General features: G+C 38.3%; 1 protein-coding gene across 2 annotated transcripts in view; it reads left to right on the top strand.

Moving 5' to 3' along the window:
* Nucleotides 1–15,340, top strand: part of arhgef2 (rho/rac guanine nucleotide exchange factor (GEF) 2) — a 72,635-nt gene that overhangs the window by 18,699 nt on the left and 38,596 nt on the right. Inside the window, exons 6-7 of one of the 2 annotated variants that reach the window (XM_053227706.1) lie at nucleotides 41–83; nucleotides 216–372. In XM_053227706.1, the coding sequence (XP_053083681.1) occupies nucleotides 41–83; nucleotides 216–372 (200 nt within the window). Of the gene's footprint in view, nucleotides 1–40; nucleotides 84–215; nucleotides 373–12,262; nucleotides 12,741–15,340 lie in introns of those variants that run through there. The other variant, XM_034314789.2, reaches the window with a different exon arrangement.

The raw sequence follows: 15,340 nt of genomic DNA, 5'->3' as shown, positions 1-15,340 counted from the left end.
GGATGTGGGACTGATTTAGTGCTTTTGTGTTTTATTTCAGCACACGCTTCCCTTTCCTCTCTACTTGGAGGATCTACACAGAGGTAAGAGTTGACTTTTGGTCATTCTGTGCAATCTGAGAACCAGTGATTGGTCTGTGATAGCCTGACTCTGGATTTGTGTGCCTCTGTGTGTGTGTGTGTGTGTGTGTGTGTGTGTGTGTACGTGTGGAGCAGTCTCCGTGTGGATGCAGAGCTCAGTGGTGAGCTTTGGGACAGCGAGGAGACGACGGAGGCCCAGGGGGCTCAAAACGAGGAGAGCGAGAAGCCGAATGGTCTGCGCTCGCTGGTCCGGAGTCTCAGCTTCTTGGGAAAGATGGCAAGGAATTACAAGGTAGGAGAGAGAGAAATTTATCTATTCTGGCTTTAATATAAGGAGTAATTATATATTGTAGTAGCCATATAGTGCTGTGGAGTTTTCATCTACTGTATCAGTAAAGAGAACAGGTGATCGATTATGACTTAGGACTATATTTGTGTGTACTGAATTTTATTACCCTTACTGCCCTCTTCTGAATACTTAACCAAAGTAAATAATAAACTATGATGGAATGTGCTGTTATAGGAAAATATTCAACGATGGAGTGGTGTGACGCGTTATCGGTATCACCCTGAAGTTAACGTGTTGTTTTTTTTTCCAATAACACCACGTCCCAAAGTGTTTCATTCATCTTAATCCACCGGAATTTTTGTTTATCCATTTATAGCTACATTTAATGGTGTAAAAACCCCTCGTCTTGAAGACTTTCCCATGTCAGAATAAACTTACAGCCTTATCTCTGACTGTTACATAGCGCTAATACTGGAGACTTCTTCCGTGTCATCTCCTTACAGTAAATTCCACCGTATCAATTATTACACACGATCATTTTTTATCTGTTTATGTGTTTCCTGTGTTTAAAAAAAAGAAGATAACATTAGAACGAGCATATTAATAAAAAAACCTGAGCTGACAGAGCTGCTGTTAGAGAAAATTACTCAACAAACTCTGACTAGTCAGAATGGAGAATTCAACAGCGCTGAAATGTTTGACTCTATTATAACTTAATATACTCATGTGAGTAAGAATAAGCTTGAGAAAATGAGGGACTGAGAGAGGACTTCCTCTTTCCTTTTCCCTGTGCTCAGGTTACAGAGGAAGCAGTCTGGTTTCTTGTATAATGTGTCAGAACATAAAACAATAATTAAAGCAGAAGAAATGTCAAACTGCACTGCAAATTCTCTGACTGAATATATATTTATTTATGACCACTAGCAACAGAATCCATGATTTTGATTATTTTATTCTGATTTATGGTCACATACATGGATACACACACTGTCAGGTGGTTGCTTTGTATACTCTCCAGGTTGGAAGGATGTTTTGGTCAGTCATATTACACTTAAATGGCCCAATCTTTTTTTTTTTTTGCAGTACTGTATATGTGAGCTTGCAGCTTTCTGCTTACTAATACAATCTGGCAGTCTGTTTTGCTCATCATTAATTTCCATGTTGGATGTGGAGTTGTTTTGGCCAGTAGGGGGCACTCCTGTTTCTCATCTGTATGTGTAGTCAATGCAATAACATACTGCACAATGTAACTGGCTGACCTCATGGATGACTTAAAACATATTGGCCACTTATTTATACACTGTTTAAAATAATCAGGAACCTTAAGTGGGTGTAATTTAGGCTTCTTTTGGGACCTTTGCTTTTTGGTTCTGAAAATGAAATTGTGCTGTTGGGAACAACAATCAAGCACTTGTTTCTGGAAAAAAGTGTCATTATGCTTCATGTTTCTATATAGAACTCTACCGCAGAGTGCTTCCTGTCAGGAAACTAAAGCTTTTGATAATGCTAAGAACACTTAATTATCTATAGAATCCGTAAGAACCTTTTTTTTTCTAAGAAAAAAAGTTTACACTTGTCTACATTAGCAGATATTGCATTGTTTAATGAGTGCACTTAGCTTTCTTAATTTTTTTTTTTTTTTTTTTGCCAAAAAAAGATTATTTACTCAAACCATTCTCACTATTTTTGGAAAGTCGGAAGATAATAACATATAATATTGCATTTACTAATACTAAGATCTGTGCTAGTTATCAGTATTATAATATATAACGCAGTATTCAAGGAGGGTGCCTAAGTAGGCAGCCTTTCTGGATAGCATTTTTGCTTCTAACATAAAGCCTGACCCATTTGAAAGGCAGCATTCATGTTAGATTTAGATCGAGTTTTATTTATTGTCAGTTCACAGTTTATACAGTTTACAGCAGGATAAAAAATATATAAAAAAGTGAGTGAAATTCTCAGTTAAAATTTGAATAAAATACAATTAGGGGAAAAATAAAACACAAAAAGATATAACATGTAGGTAATATAAGGTAATTAAGTAGTAGAACTGTATATTGAAGTGTACAAGTATTATATGTGAGGAATACCTCATACTGTTAGAGGAAAATAATCAGTGACAAGTTGATGAGATGGATCCCAAAGCGAAGCGGAGATACTATTACTAAACCCCAAAGCTGATTATTTTCCTATAACAGCACATCCTGAAGTGTTTTATTCCTCTTCTATTATGTTGACAATTTTTATTTATTAAAGAATGACACATACGTTTTATCCATTTATAGTTACAGTCAGAGTTGTGGAACTTCCTCAAAACAAGTTCGTTATCACTTACGTTATCACTTATCTGTTATCACTTACGTTATGCTGCTATAAACAGTTCCTTCACGTTCTCATAAAGTTAATAAGCAACCATACAGCAACAGATGCAACGTCCTCCATCTTGCCATGATAAAAACATACATTTACAGCTATAACACTCGACTTACAAAGCGTTGACACTGGAGACTCCTTCTGTAAATGCTACATAAACATTTCCTTACAGAAACCCTCACCCTGTCAATGATTGTGTTTCTTTTTTTTTTTAAATAACAACACATTTTAAAATTACTATACCTAGTCTGCTAAACAACTCCCTGGGAATTAGCTGTTACTACAGAAACCATAATGTATTAGAACAAGCACGTGAATATAACCCTTGCACCTGGAACTATCATCAGAGCTGCTGTTATAGAAAATGAATCAACACCTTCTGACCAATCAAATGTGCCGTTATATAGCCTGTTCTATAGTAACACAGTGTTTTTAAAACAATAGTAATTGTAAATTATTATAAAATATTGGTCAGTTATTGTGATTGTTATGAGCAGTTACTAATTTAAGAGGTTTTAATAGCGGGATATGCGTTATCAGTACGTGTAAGTACATCCGTAACATGTTTAAACATTTACAACTGCTTCCTCAACACCTCTGAACATGACTTGTTAAAAGGTCACGAAAGTGTTGTGAGGTTTTTAGGTCGAGACCTTAACCTGAAGTGTTTGATCTCACTAATACATGCTAGACATATGCTGAAGATCAGTTAAACAATATTTGTTGTGCAAGTTTTGTTGCTCCGTTGCCAGGCATTGCGCTTTGTAAGCAGACACATAAACCACAGAAATTGGCTTCTGGAAGTGCAACAGTTGACATCATCAGCAAGACAGGGCTGTAACAGCGAGATTACGGGGTTGGAGCTATTTGAAGCAGCTGACAGTATCCATCATGTGTGTGTGTGTGTGTGTGTGTGTGTGTTGGGGTTAGGCCTGATCTGACAGTAGTGCATATAGACCTATCCAAACAGCAGGAAATGAGTGGGCGGAGTCTGATCAGACCGTGGGGCAGCCATATATTTCACTGGCCGTGGACAGTGTGTGCGTATATGTGTGTGTGCGTGTGTATGTATGTTGCGTGTTTTCTAGGAGCTCTGATGTGTTGTAGTCTGAAGCATAGTTCCAAAGACCTTTTAGCTTTTCCAGAGAGGGTCAGATTGAGAGTTTGGCTACAAATTCATATCTACACATCGCATGGCTGATTCTTTGAGTGTAACTCGCATATAGATGAGTCATTCTCAGAAAATGGTGACAAACCTGCCCCTTAAATTACTGGCCATGACATAGTTTATAATTTTTCAAGAAGCCCTATATAACGCACATCATTGTATACCCAAGCAATAAAAATGATTTTATTGATTTTAATAATTATCCCTGCACATAACTGTCCCTATAATTTCGACCAGCATCAGCTGAGTTTCCCTCCACGCTCTATAAGATATTTCTGTTTTTTCTTGTGGATAATTTTGATGTCATTAGAATTACACCTTTCAATCTTCCTGGTAAATCATTTTTACTGAAAAAAGGACTTGCTGGTGTGCTTAATGACGTGTGCTTTGAGATGCTGTTGACACCATCTTGGAAAAAATAATTTCAAATATCTTTAATGGAAATTTGACACTGTCACCGGTGTAACTATGTACGCTGGTTACGTCAATGACAATTAATAACTTAAAGACTTAAAAAAATGACTTGAAGTAATGGTATCACATTAAAGATCAAGAATATTGGCCATTCTTTCAAAAAGATTGTTAGACATATCTACCATAAACCTTTGAATATGAAAGCATTTCGAGTCTGAGATCGACCCATAATTGACACTAAAAACACTAAAAAGATGGTGACACGGGGGTGTGTGGGTTTCCTCCAGGTTCTCTGGTTTCCTCCTTGATCCCAAATAACATGCCAGTAGGTGGATCGGCTACACTAAATTACCCTCAGAATAAGTGTGTGAATGTGTGTGTGTGTGCGTGGATCTGGATAGACCCTAAACCCTGACCAGGATAAAGTGTTTACTGAAGATGAAGGAATGAATGAATGAATGAATAAACGAATGTAAAAACCATGCAGTTTTCCTAAACAAGTCATTTTACCAACATCTTAAACATTCTTGTATTATTAGACATATTGTCATAAGTAACAAAATTCCTATTACAATGAGGAAATCAATTCAATCCAGCGAGCAAGTAGTCATATTCTGCGGGAAAACCTTGAACCTGGCAACCCTGGTGTCAGTAGTGTCGCATATATGTGTCATTCTCGCACAACATATTTCAGTAGTCTATTTAAAAAAAAAACACCCCTGAATTTTTTTGTCTTTCCTTCCATTTGCAAGTGTTAAAGTCTTAATCTGGTGTCAAACCCTTTCTAATCACCTATAATTTGCACCCTGACGTTAACCTGGTCTGATTCTTATCCCTAAAATCACTCAAAACTTTCTGCATTAAAAAAAAATAGAAAGTAAGTTTATTCTTTTTGCATTAGTGGTTTGTTTTTCACTTCAGTAGGTGCAATAAATCCAACCAGGAAAACCGAGTTAAAAAACAAGCTGATACCTTTCCAAGCCAGATGTGTGGACGCACATCTGGAGGGCATGTGTGTAATTGTGTGTGAAAGGTTTATGAGCGTCTAAGTCTAGGTGTGTGTTTATACACAGCTCAACGAGTCTTAAGATGTAATTCCATGTTTTGTTTATAGCTGGTGAGTGGCCTGCTCCTGGCATATGCTAGCCCCGGTCTTGTCACAACAGCACTTTTATGTGAAAATGACATATGTGTGAGTGTGTGTGTGTGCGTGAATGTGAGTGTGTGCCAGCAACTGAGCGTGTGAACGCTGCAGAGATTTGAGTGAGAATCGCCCTCCCCCAGCTCTGCTCATGCCAGCTGGGCAATTTCTTCTCGGACGGCAAGATTGCATCAGCGCAGTGAAGGTCCCGCCCATCCTCCTCCCATCCTCCTCCCATCCTCCTCCCATCCTCCTCCTCCCACCTCCTCCTCCTCCCATCCTCCTCCTCTCGCTCGGAGATCCTCAGCTCGGGATTTCACAGGATGTGGCCTGGAACACGGAACAAACCTTAGTGCTGAGCAGCGGATATGAAATGCAATAAAGTCTATTTCAGGATGTGTAGAATATTATCTGAGCATATTTACCCAAGATTTATCATGGAGTCATGCTTCATTTTCCATTGTATAGTAATAAAACGCACCGCTTTGGCCTGTTTGCTTGCCACACTGTTGAAAATTAGATTCTCTTCATATCAGACATCCGGTTTGCTATAACATTATATGAAGACAATATTGATGCTGAATGTTAGTGTCCCTGGATTTGAGGTTAAAGGAAAAGTCCACTCAGAAACACATTCATTATGTTTATAGTGTAATATTTCTCATGTGATTAGTGAGTCTGGTGCGAATTACTTGGCTGGTTAAAGGAAAAGTCCACTCAGAAACACATTCATTCTTTATAGACTAATATTTCTCATGTGCTTAGTGAGTCTGGTGCGAATTACTTGGCTGGTTAAAGGAAAAGTCCACTCAGAAACACATTCATTATGTATATAGTGTAATATTTCTCATGTGCTTAGCGAGTCTGGTGCGAATTTCTTGGTTTTTTAAAGGAAAAGTCCACTCGGAAACACATTCATTATGTATATAGTGTAATATTTCTCATGTGCTTAGTGAGTCTGGTGCGAATTTCTTGGTTTTTTAAAGGAAAAGTCCACTCGGAAACACATTCATTATGTTTATAGTGTAATATTTCTCATGTGATTAGTGAGTCTTGGTTGGTGCTGCATTTCCATTATTCTCGTGAGAGGTTATTGGTTGTGTCATGCTGATGTTACGTGGAGTTTAATGGGAGAGAAACAATTTCAACAATCTCAACTGTAACGGTCACGTTTTGCTGTTAGCTCCTAAAACAAAAGTTTCTTTTCTCTTTCGCCATTGTCCAGCCAAGTTTGACATCAAATTAATAAGAAATCCGACGCAGAAGTAGTGGAGACATGGACGCAAACATTGGACTCAAAGTTCCAGAATGCAGTGCAGCTCTACGGCGAGGTTCGCGCAGAGTCACGCCAGAGATGTATGAGATGACGAGTGCGAGTTACAGTGTATTTACAGTGGGGTTAGCATGAAAGTTGAAAGGGTTAAAGCACCGCTGCATCGTTCTCTTTACGTCGAGATGAAGCGAGGGATAAATCTCACTGGGCCACTATCAGTATGGCATTGTGGTTAATGTAGGAAACCGTTACCCAATGTAAAATTAGACCAACATGTTGATCAACTCAGACTTTCATTGCAAAATAAATCTTGGAATGCAAATGTAGAAGAAATGTTAATTACAAAGATAAAGATTAAGTCATTTGCTGTTAGTAAAAGTCACCTCATGAACTCATTTCCTTTAGTGTGTATTAATGCACCCAACTAGCATTTCTAGCTCCCCATACCTTATTATATGATGTTAGCTTTTTTTTATGATGTTATCACTTTTTTATGCTAGTTAATTAGGTTTCCAGGCAACCAATGAGTCTGGATATCACACTGGAGCTTTTACTTGCCTGCTTGGGCTAGCTAATAAATTTGTGACTTCTCCCCCCCTACAGTGAGTTCATGAAGATTTGGACATGTATTTAAGATCTTAAAACCTTTTTGCTTTGGATAAAAACATCTGCTAAATAAATAATGTAAATAAAGGAAAATGTATTGTTTTAAGCTAAACTAGATGTTGTCCACTTGATCATGTGTAGATATTTCTCCACAAAAATGAAACTCTAGTCTATGCTGCACCGAAAAAGAAAAAAAAAAAAGACTCCAAAACCACTGATGTGCTCAGAATAAAACAGACTAGAAACAGAAACTCGAATCTGAGAATGAGCTGATGTTATTTGGTGCTACAGAGTCTTTATTAATGTTCTTTGGAATAGGCTTGAGGCGAAGGCCTTCAATAACCTGTAATCCATCATCTAGATCTAAGCACAGTATTTATTTGAGCAGCAAGCTAATTAACATCGAACAGTTTTCTGCCCAAAGGCCTTTGGTTGAGACGGCTGGTGCCTGGGATCAGCCTTGTTTATGCACTCAGTGTACTTTTCAAACATTCTCCATTGCTCTAGAGATTATTTCTGATTAGGATACATATTATGATGTAGCAGATTATAATATAATAATGTCATAAGGAGATTTCACCTGTTTGGCATTGCATGCGTTTTCATCTTTAAGCATATCAGACACCATTTTGAGAGCCAGGTAGTGGAGTGTTGAGAAAAATCTACCTGAGATGTGTCACCTATGAGAGGTCAGAGATGGAGATGGCTTGCTTCATTAGTATGATTTTTAACAGGCGGTTAAATCAGGAGATATAATAAATAAATATAATAAAAAGGCATTTTGAGAGATATTTCGAGAGATATCAGGTCAAAAGCAGTTTGGGTGGAGTATGGATTATGAAAATCGTCCCTTTGAAGTCCATGAACTTGTTTCTGAATAAAATTATGAACTATGCTTACTTAAATTGAGCTTTAAGTGATTGCTTGGTCAGCTTGTCCTTCAAACCGTGAGCATGTTTTCTTTACAGGAGAGTGCTTTGAATAAACTACATTATAATCGGCTCCATCCTGCACACTCATTATGATTTTATGACCTGGATTTAGGTCAGTGAATGATATTTAAAAATTACTTCTTCAGTCCACATTTTCTATCCCCTGATTTTTTGGAGGCTTAAAGGCAGGTGCTTGTGTTTAAAGTCAGTAGTCTTGACGCTACTTAAAAGACACTTCTACTTAGGAAACATCTGGCAACCTCAGAGGCTGGAACTACATGCAGGTGATTTGCCTAATCTGAATGGAAAGTCAACTCAAGCATGTGCGCAACCCGACTCTGAATACGCATAACTTTCCCTGTGTGAATATTGATGTAGCTTTTGGCCTCAAGTGGCCGATTCTGAATACAGCCCTATGTGCTCATGTTCCCATTGATCCACATCATCAGCTTTACAAGGGAGTCTGGGTTCACAAAGAATCCACAAAGACGATCATTATCCTGGATTGGGTGGACAAGTGCATTTTAGGCGACAGTTGAGTCAGTTGAGGACAGAGCAGTTTGGGTGGATTGTGGGTAAAGTGTGTTCATGTTCAGATTGATCCAATTCTCCCTTTCAGCATCGGATTCAATGTTAAGCGTGAGTGTAATTTCAAATTGATCAGCTTCAAAAAGATTCACAGCTCATCATCCATGTTGAACAATTTTCTCCATTTTTGTCCCTCTGATAATCATCCAGTCACGAATCAGGTGTGTTGGATTTTCAGTTTGGGTTAGTGCGCTGAAATGTAATCGTACCTCCTCGCTTTATTGTATTCTCTCGTTGTCCTAATAAACTTCTGCAATTCGATCTCTCTCCCTTCTTTGCTCCTACCCTCCCTTCTCTTTCATTCTCCCTTTGTTCTTGTTCTTGTTCTCAGTCTCATTCGTTCTCAGTGTGTAATCTATCCTCTCATACTGCACTGCGTGACATAATGATCACCCAACAATCGGCCCTTCACACGACCTGCATGTGTTTTTGTAGTTTTCAAGGTCAGTAGCTGCTGTGTGACCTCTTAGTGACCTCTGTGTTATCTCATATTATACCCCAGCAACCCAAAACGCCCCAAAACACTCGACTCGCTAAAAGACTTACCGTGTTGCAGTGCTGCTTTCAACATCACACACACACACACACACACACACACACACACACACACAGCTGTATTCATGATTTTTATTTTTTTTACCGGTTCCTTGCAACAACTTGTTTTTCAGTTTTTCTCAACATTTTCCAATTGAGCAAAAAATTTAAAGATTACCTGCAACGAGTTGATGCAATTTTATGTTTGATCCAAGTTTAATTTTTTCTATGTATATACACCTCGTTATTTTCCTTTTAAGGAAAAGGGGCAGAGCTGAACTCTTCTGTTTGGACTTAGGGGGCGGAGCTGATTTCTCAGTTGTTAACAACGTACATAGCTTTAATTTAAGAAAACTAGCATGATGATACTGAAAATCTCAGTTTCTTTAATGTATCTGAATAAGACACACTAGAGAAATTACAGACTACACCTTTAAGTCCAAGTCGAAGACTGCACCTTTAAGTCCAAGGATCACTAACTGGTTCTCAGCAGACATCAGCGTGACCCTAAACATCCCTGGAAACCAGTGCAAATCCCTAAAACAGGATCAGGACAGTGAGTGGCTATCTTTCTCTTCCTGCTGTTGACAGAACACCTGTCTCTTCTTACCTGCACTCATGAGCGTGGGTGTGTGAGAAAGACAACTTCAGCTGGTGACACAAAAGAAGGAGATGAATGGAAAGTGAGTCACTATATTGGGAGAAAGAGCGTCTGTTCAGTCTGTAGCTGTGGGACGATTTGTGGGGTTTCGAACAGACAGACAGACTGAAACAGCAGAATGAAGTGGGTTGTGATAGAAAAGATCATGTTGTCTATTTTTATCACCACTTAAAGGCAACTTCAGCACTTTTTCTCATGCTTACCTACATTACAGTGATATTTATATTAATTATATGAATACACTCGCTCTAATACCAAAGTGCCTCGTCAGCCATCTTACCCAGCGCCCTAAATGTTGTTATCGAATACAGACCAATATCATATCTGTAGTAACAGCTAATTCACGGGGTCTTGTATAGTAGACATTCTACATCATGTAAGGCTAATAATAACCTGAGTAAAAAATGTTATTTAACACATAAAAAACATAATCAAGTTCTTGTTAGGAGATTATGTAACATTTATGGGAGGAGTCTCCAGTGTCAGAGCTTCCAGTCAATACAGTCTGTACGTTTTCCACCACAGGAAAGTCTTCAGGATGGAGGGACTTCGTGGTAACATGACAAGCTGCATTTTTTTTCTTATTTACTTCAAGAGAGGGACAAAAAGAGAGTGTGGTGAGAGAATGATCGTTTATAGCTGGTATAATGTAAGTGATAACAAGAACTAACGTTTTGCGGACATTTTATGACATTAAATGTAACTATAAATGGATAAAAGATATAATGTGACAGTCTTAATTAATAAAATTAATTAATTGTTAGTAAATTGGTGTGGTATAAGAGCTATAAAATACTTTGGGAAGTGCTGGTATAGGAAAGTCATCATTCTGCAGTGGTTTCACCACATCACACCATCTCATCGTTGATTATTTTCCTATAACAGCACATCACCGAGGGTTTTATTCCTTGAAATGTTAGCTTACTTGTAGGAATGTTCAGTTCCGTTTCTCGGATTGTTTTATAATTAGCGGTTGTATCACAGACTTTAGTTTTTAGACTTCGTGCCTTTGATTAAGTGTTTCAGGTGGGTGTCTGTTTAGTTGCAGCTTCTTCTGTTCTTCCTACATCACCTTCCTACTTCACTTCTTTCTGCACAGTAGGCGGAGGCACAATTTCCACAGAAAATATCCGTCTGTATTCTTTAGATAAAAGCATCTGCCAGAAAATGTGAATGTAAACATCAAACAGAAAAACTTCAAAAGTAGAATATAAACGATAAAGCTTAACTAGTATTATTTACATGAGATGTGATCGTAGAGAAGTGTAACACATCAGCACACATGATCACACCGGCACACGCCCCACACTTCTGTAAATTCCCAACAGCGAGTGGCTTTTGGCTGAGCCTGAGTGGCTACGGCGCGGGGCGTTCCCTTTCTGGCTCTCTAAATTTAGATGATGTTGTGTTTTGTGTTTCCTATCAAACTACCCATGGGCCCATCTGGGTGAAACTTTTATACAACTTTCTCTGTTCTTTTACTTCTGGTGTCCAGTGTTATAGTTCATTGTCTTTAATATGTTCATGCAAACGTTATTTTGTTAAATGACCGTCAGTAATAGATGCGACATTGCGAAGCTGCAACATCTTAATAACTGTAACTTTCAAAAAATAACATCCCTACAAAAATATATAAAATGTAGACTACATTTGCTTATAATAATAATATATTTCATTTCATTTCGATTGCTTTTACTTTTCAATTTGAGACATCATACGGCAATGTCACATATATATTTACATATACAAATTGAAGTTGAAACAAAGTGTTTTAATAAAACACGTCTGTGAAGTATTTTCAACGAAATAATAATAATAAAAAAATAATAATAATAATAATCTTCATATTGCATTAACATCATAAAGTGTGTTTTATATATATATGTGTGTTTTATATATATATACAAAAAACATATAAAGTTGAAACAAAGTATTTATAATAAAATACACTGATGGAGTATTCTTGATGAAAGATAATAGTAATAATAAAAAGAAGAAGAAGAAATTATATATATATAAAATGAAAGCCTTGACTGTTTTATCACAGCTCTGGATGTTGGGGGGGGGGGGTGTTGGAGAGAAACCCTGAACGCTGATTGGCTAAAAGTATGAATAGGGTTTGTAAGCAAATAAAGTGGGCGTGGCTTAATTCGAAGCCTGCGTCGCTTGGCTACCGCGTTTCCTTTTTTTCCGCCCCCCCTCCCTGCATTGAAAAGCCCCGCCTCCTCCGCTAGGATTGGAGGATGTCCTGTCGGTATCACCTGATTAGCCAATCGAAACGCAAGGAGGCGGTGCTTATCGGGAATGCGGTCGGGGCGGAAAATAACGCGGCTACCCCGGGTTTCCTGAGTGAGTGTGAGGAAAGTACAGAGAAGCAGCGTTGCGTTTTGATCTTATTATCTACACGGATATTGGAGAAACAAAATAAAAGTTGATGGAGTTTTTTTTTATTATTTATTTTTTTTACATGAGACATTTTAGATCATATTTATATCTCATTAAGGGTGGACGCTGACCGTTTGGATTTTATACAGGTGTTTATTTTAGTAGTTGAGAGTTTATTTAGTGAGGATCCGAGAATTAGGATCTGTTTAGCCGGGGTCCTGATGCTCGGCATGTCCCGTGTTACGGACCCGTTAATGAAAACACGTCAAGACAGAATGAAAGAAGTCAACTTAAAGGTGAGTGCAGCTTTTCCCCCACAACTCCACACACAGCCCAGGCTTTAAACACAGCACACAGCCGCTTCAATAACAAAAGCTGCCTGGTCAGTTCACTGTAATGTGACTGTAATGGGAGTTCGGGAAATATTTACAGCCTAAAGTCTAGTTTTGTGTCCCAGCAAACCCTAGAAATTCAGCAGAGTTCAGCATATCCGATATGCTCGAGTGATTTTTTTTTTTCATCGGCAGACTGCGGCACTTTAAGAAAATAGCGGCTCGCGCTCCCTTCTCATCCTTCAAAAAAAAAAAAAAGACGCATTTCTTATCAACTTTTATTGATTTTTAATCCCATTTCCTTTGTCAAAACGCTCTGTTGGCTTTGATTAAGCTTTTCTTTCACTTTTCTTACCTGAATCTTTTCGCCATGCCGTGTTGGAAGAGAAAGCGTGGCGAGAAATACGGGCTGCATCCCAAATGCCACGATATTGGAAAAACAGTCTCCTATGTAGGCTGCAGGAACCATTATTTTTGCTTCCTAGGTAGGGCCCTTGAGCAGGGAGTAGGGCGGCGTTTGAGATTCGGCCACGTTGTCTTCCATTGAAAAGGCAATTGGTTGGGGGAGGGAGCTGAGAGGGGGAAAAAAGCTAAGCCGTGGTTATTAAGACATTTAAAAATATATATATATATTTCGGTAACTGCAAAAACATTAAAATTGTAAAATACACATGTATTTAAAAAAACAAAAAAAAACAAAAAAAAAACAGGATGTTTGGCTGTATCCTAAACATCTCCTATTGGAAATACAGTACACTACTCTATAGGGAGCTATTCTTTCATACACTATGTAGTGAATAGGAAGGCATTTGGGATTGTATTTATTGTCACTTCATCATTAAAAATAAAAAAAAAACTGTACAAACTCTCTCACACACACACACAATGAACTCTTCATTGGCTGTCCTCCAAACAGCTCTGTATTGGAAACCTAGTGCACTACAAAGGGTGTAAACACTATTATTTTAAACTCTTTGTAGGTCACCAGGAATCCAGTTCCCTTTCCGCCATTGTGTTCAGTTCAGAAACATGAGATGGACATTTAGATATTTAGTTACACTGTTATTCAATTGCAGAGTCATATCTGGTACCTCAACTTTTGTGTGCTTTGATTGTGTAGCGATGGGAAATTGTGCGGAAAGGTTTTGTATTTTGTGGTGGATCCATTGTTGGAGGACGGTGCCAGGATGCCAGGTGATGAGATGTGTGTGTGTGTGTGTGTGTCTAACTCATGCACCAGTCATACGAAGGAGAAGGAAGTGCATGCAGCAGTTTGGTGGCTTTATTGCTTCTCTAAAATTTGCAGTTAATGCAATAAACTCAGACGGTATACACACACACACACACACACACACACACACACAAGCGCATGTATGTGTGTGTGTATATATATATATATATGCTAGTGCATGCAGATGTCCTCTGTCCACATGCAAAAAGAACATGAAGGCTGACAAACGTTCACACAGAAACACAGGAGACTAATTTTAGTAAGTAACACTTGTACACTCACATCAGTCTAGTGACATCATCATGAAACTCAGTTCAGGGACTCGCTACACACATGCAGTGAGCGTCGTTTAAAGGAAAAAGTTCAGACAGAAATCAAATATGCACAGTGGAGTCAATCAGCCTGTAGTCCAAATTTTACTTTTACTTCTTCAGTTTTGTGCAATGAAGATAATTTCCAGTTTAGCACTGTGTATCACACACTTGCAAAAAAAAAAAAAAACCCATCATTTGGTTCGGTAATATGGTAGTTTAGAGTTGAGTTATGCACACAGTGAGGATTTAATACTGAAATTGTCCACATCGGTGGACATTTAGATGTAACTAGAGACTTTTCAGAAGTCAAACGAGATTACACCCAATTCCGATATTAATCAGAATTTGGCAATATTCTGATTAGTATTGAATCATGTAAACACCGCAATCTGATTGCCCGATTCAGATTAAGACCATATTCTGATTCCACAAATTCCGCTTGTCACTCCTGGAATATGTCTGTTTTAATTGGAAATTTGTTGCATGTAAAAACACAGTATTCAGAAAATCCACTGAAAGGAGATATGCACATGCTCAGTCCGCAAGGAATTATGGGTGCTAACAGATGCTTAGCTGTAGGCTAGGTATTTAGGAATGGCAACTCGGGCATACTCACAACAACCATGTATACAGGAATATTCCGATGCCCGTACGCATAGAAACATCGTATTCGGAATATGGCTGTGACCAGAATATGGACCTTAATCGGAATTTGATCTGCGTGTAAACATGGCCACTGTTTAACATTCAGATTATCTTTGGAAATAGTTCTACCTCACAGTTTTGCTTCTGTTCAAACTGCAGGCCACGCCTCCTACCCGAGTTTGATGCTTTCGTCAGGTGACACCGATCTATATTATATACTTAAAGAAAGGTTTAAAGCTGTAGCTACGACCTTTTACTGTTATGCGACACCCATTTATTCAGTTTGCGTGATGCTAAACTGACGGCTATAAGCTTCCCTCGCTTGTTAGCCGCACTATCGTGTAATGTTAAACTTTGGCTTGTTTGACTACATT

This window comes from Pangasianodon hypophthalmus, chromosome 21 (genome assembly GCF_027358585.1).
Source record: "Pangasianodon hypophthalmus isolate fPanHyp1 chromosome 21, fPanHyp1.pri, whole genome shotgun sequence".
NCBI classification, from domain to species: Eukaryota; Metazoa; Chordata; class Actinopteri; order Siluriformes; family Pangasiidae; genus Pangasianodon; species Pangasianodon hypophthalmus.
Note: the sequence above shows the minus strand (reverse complement) of the source record. Positions and strands in the feature narration are given on the sequence as shown.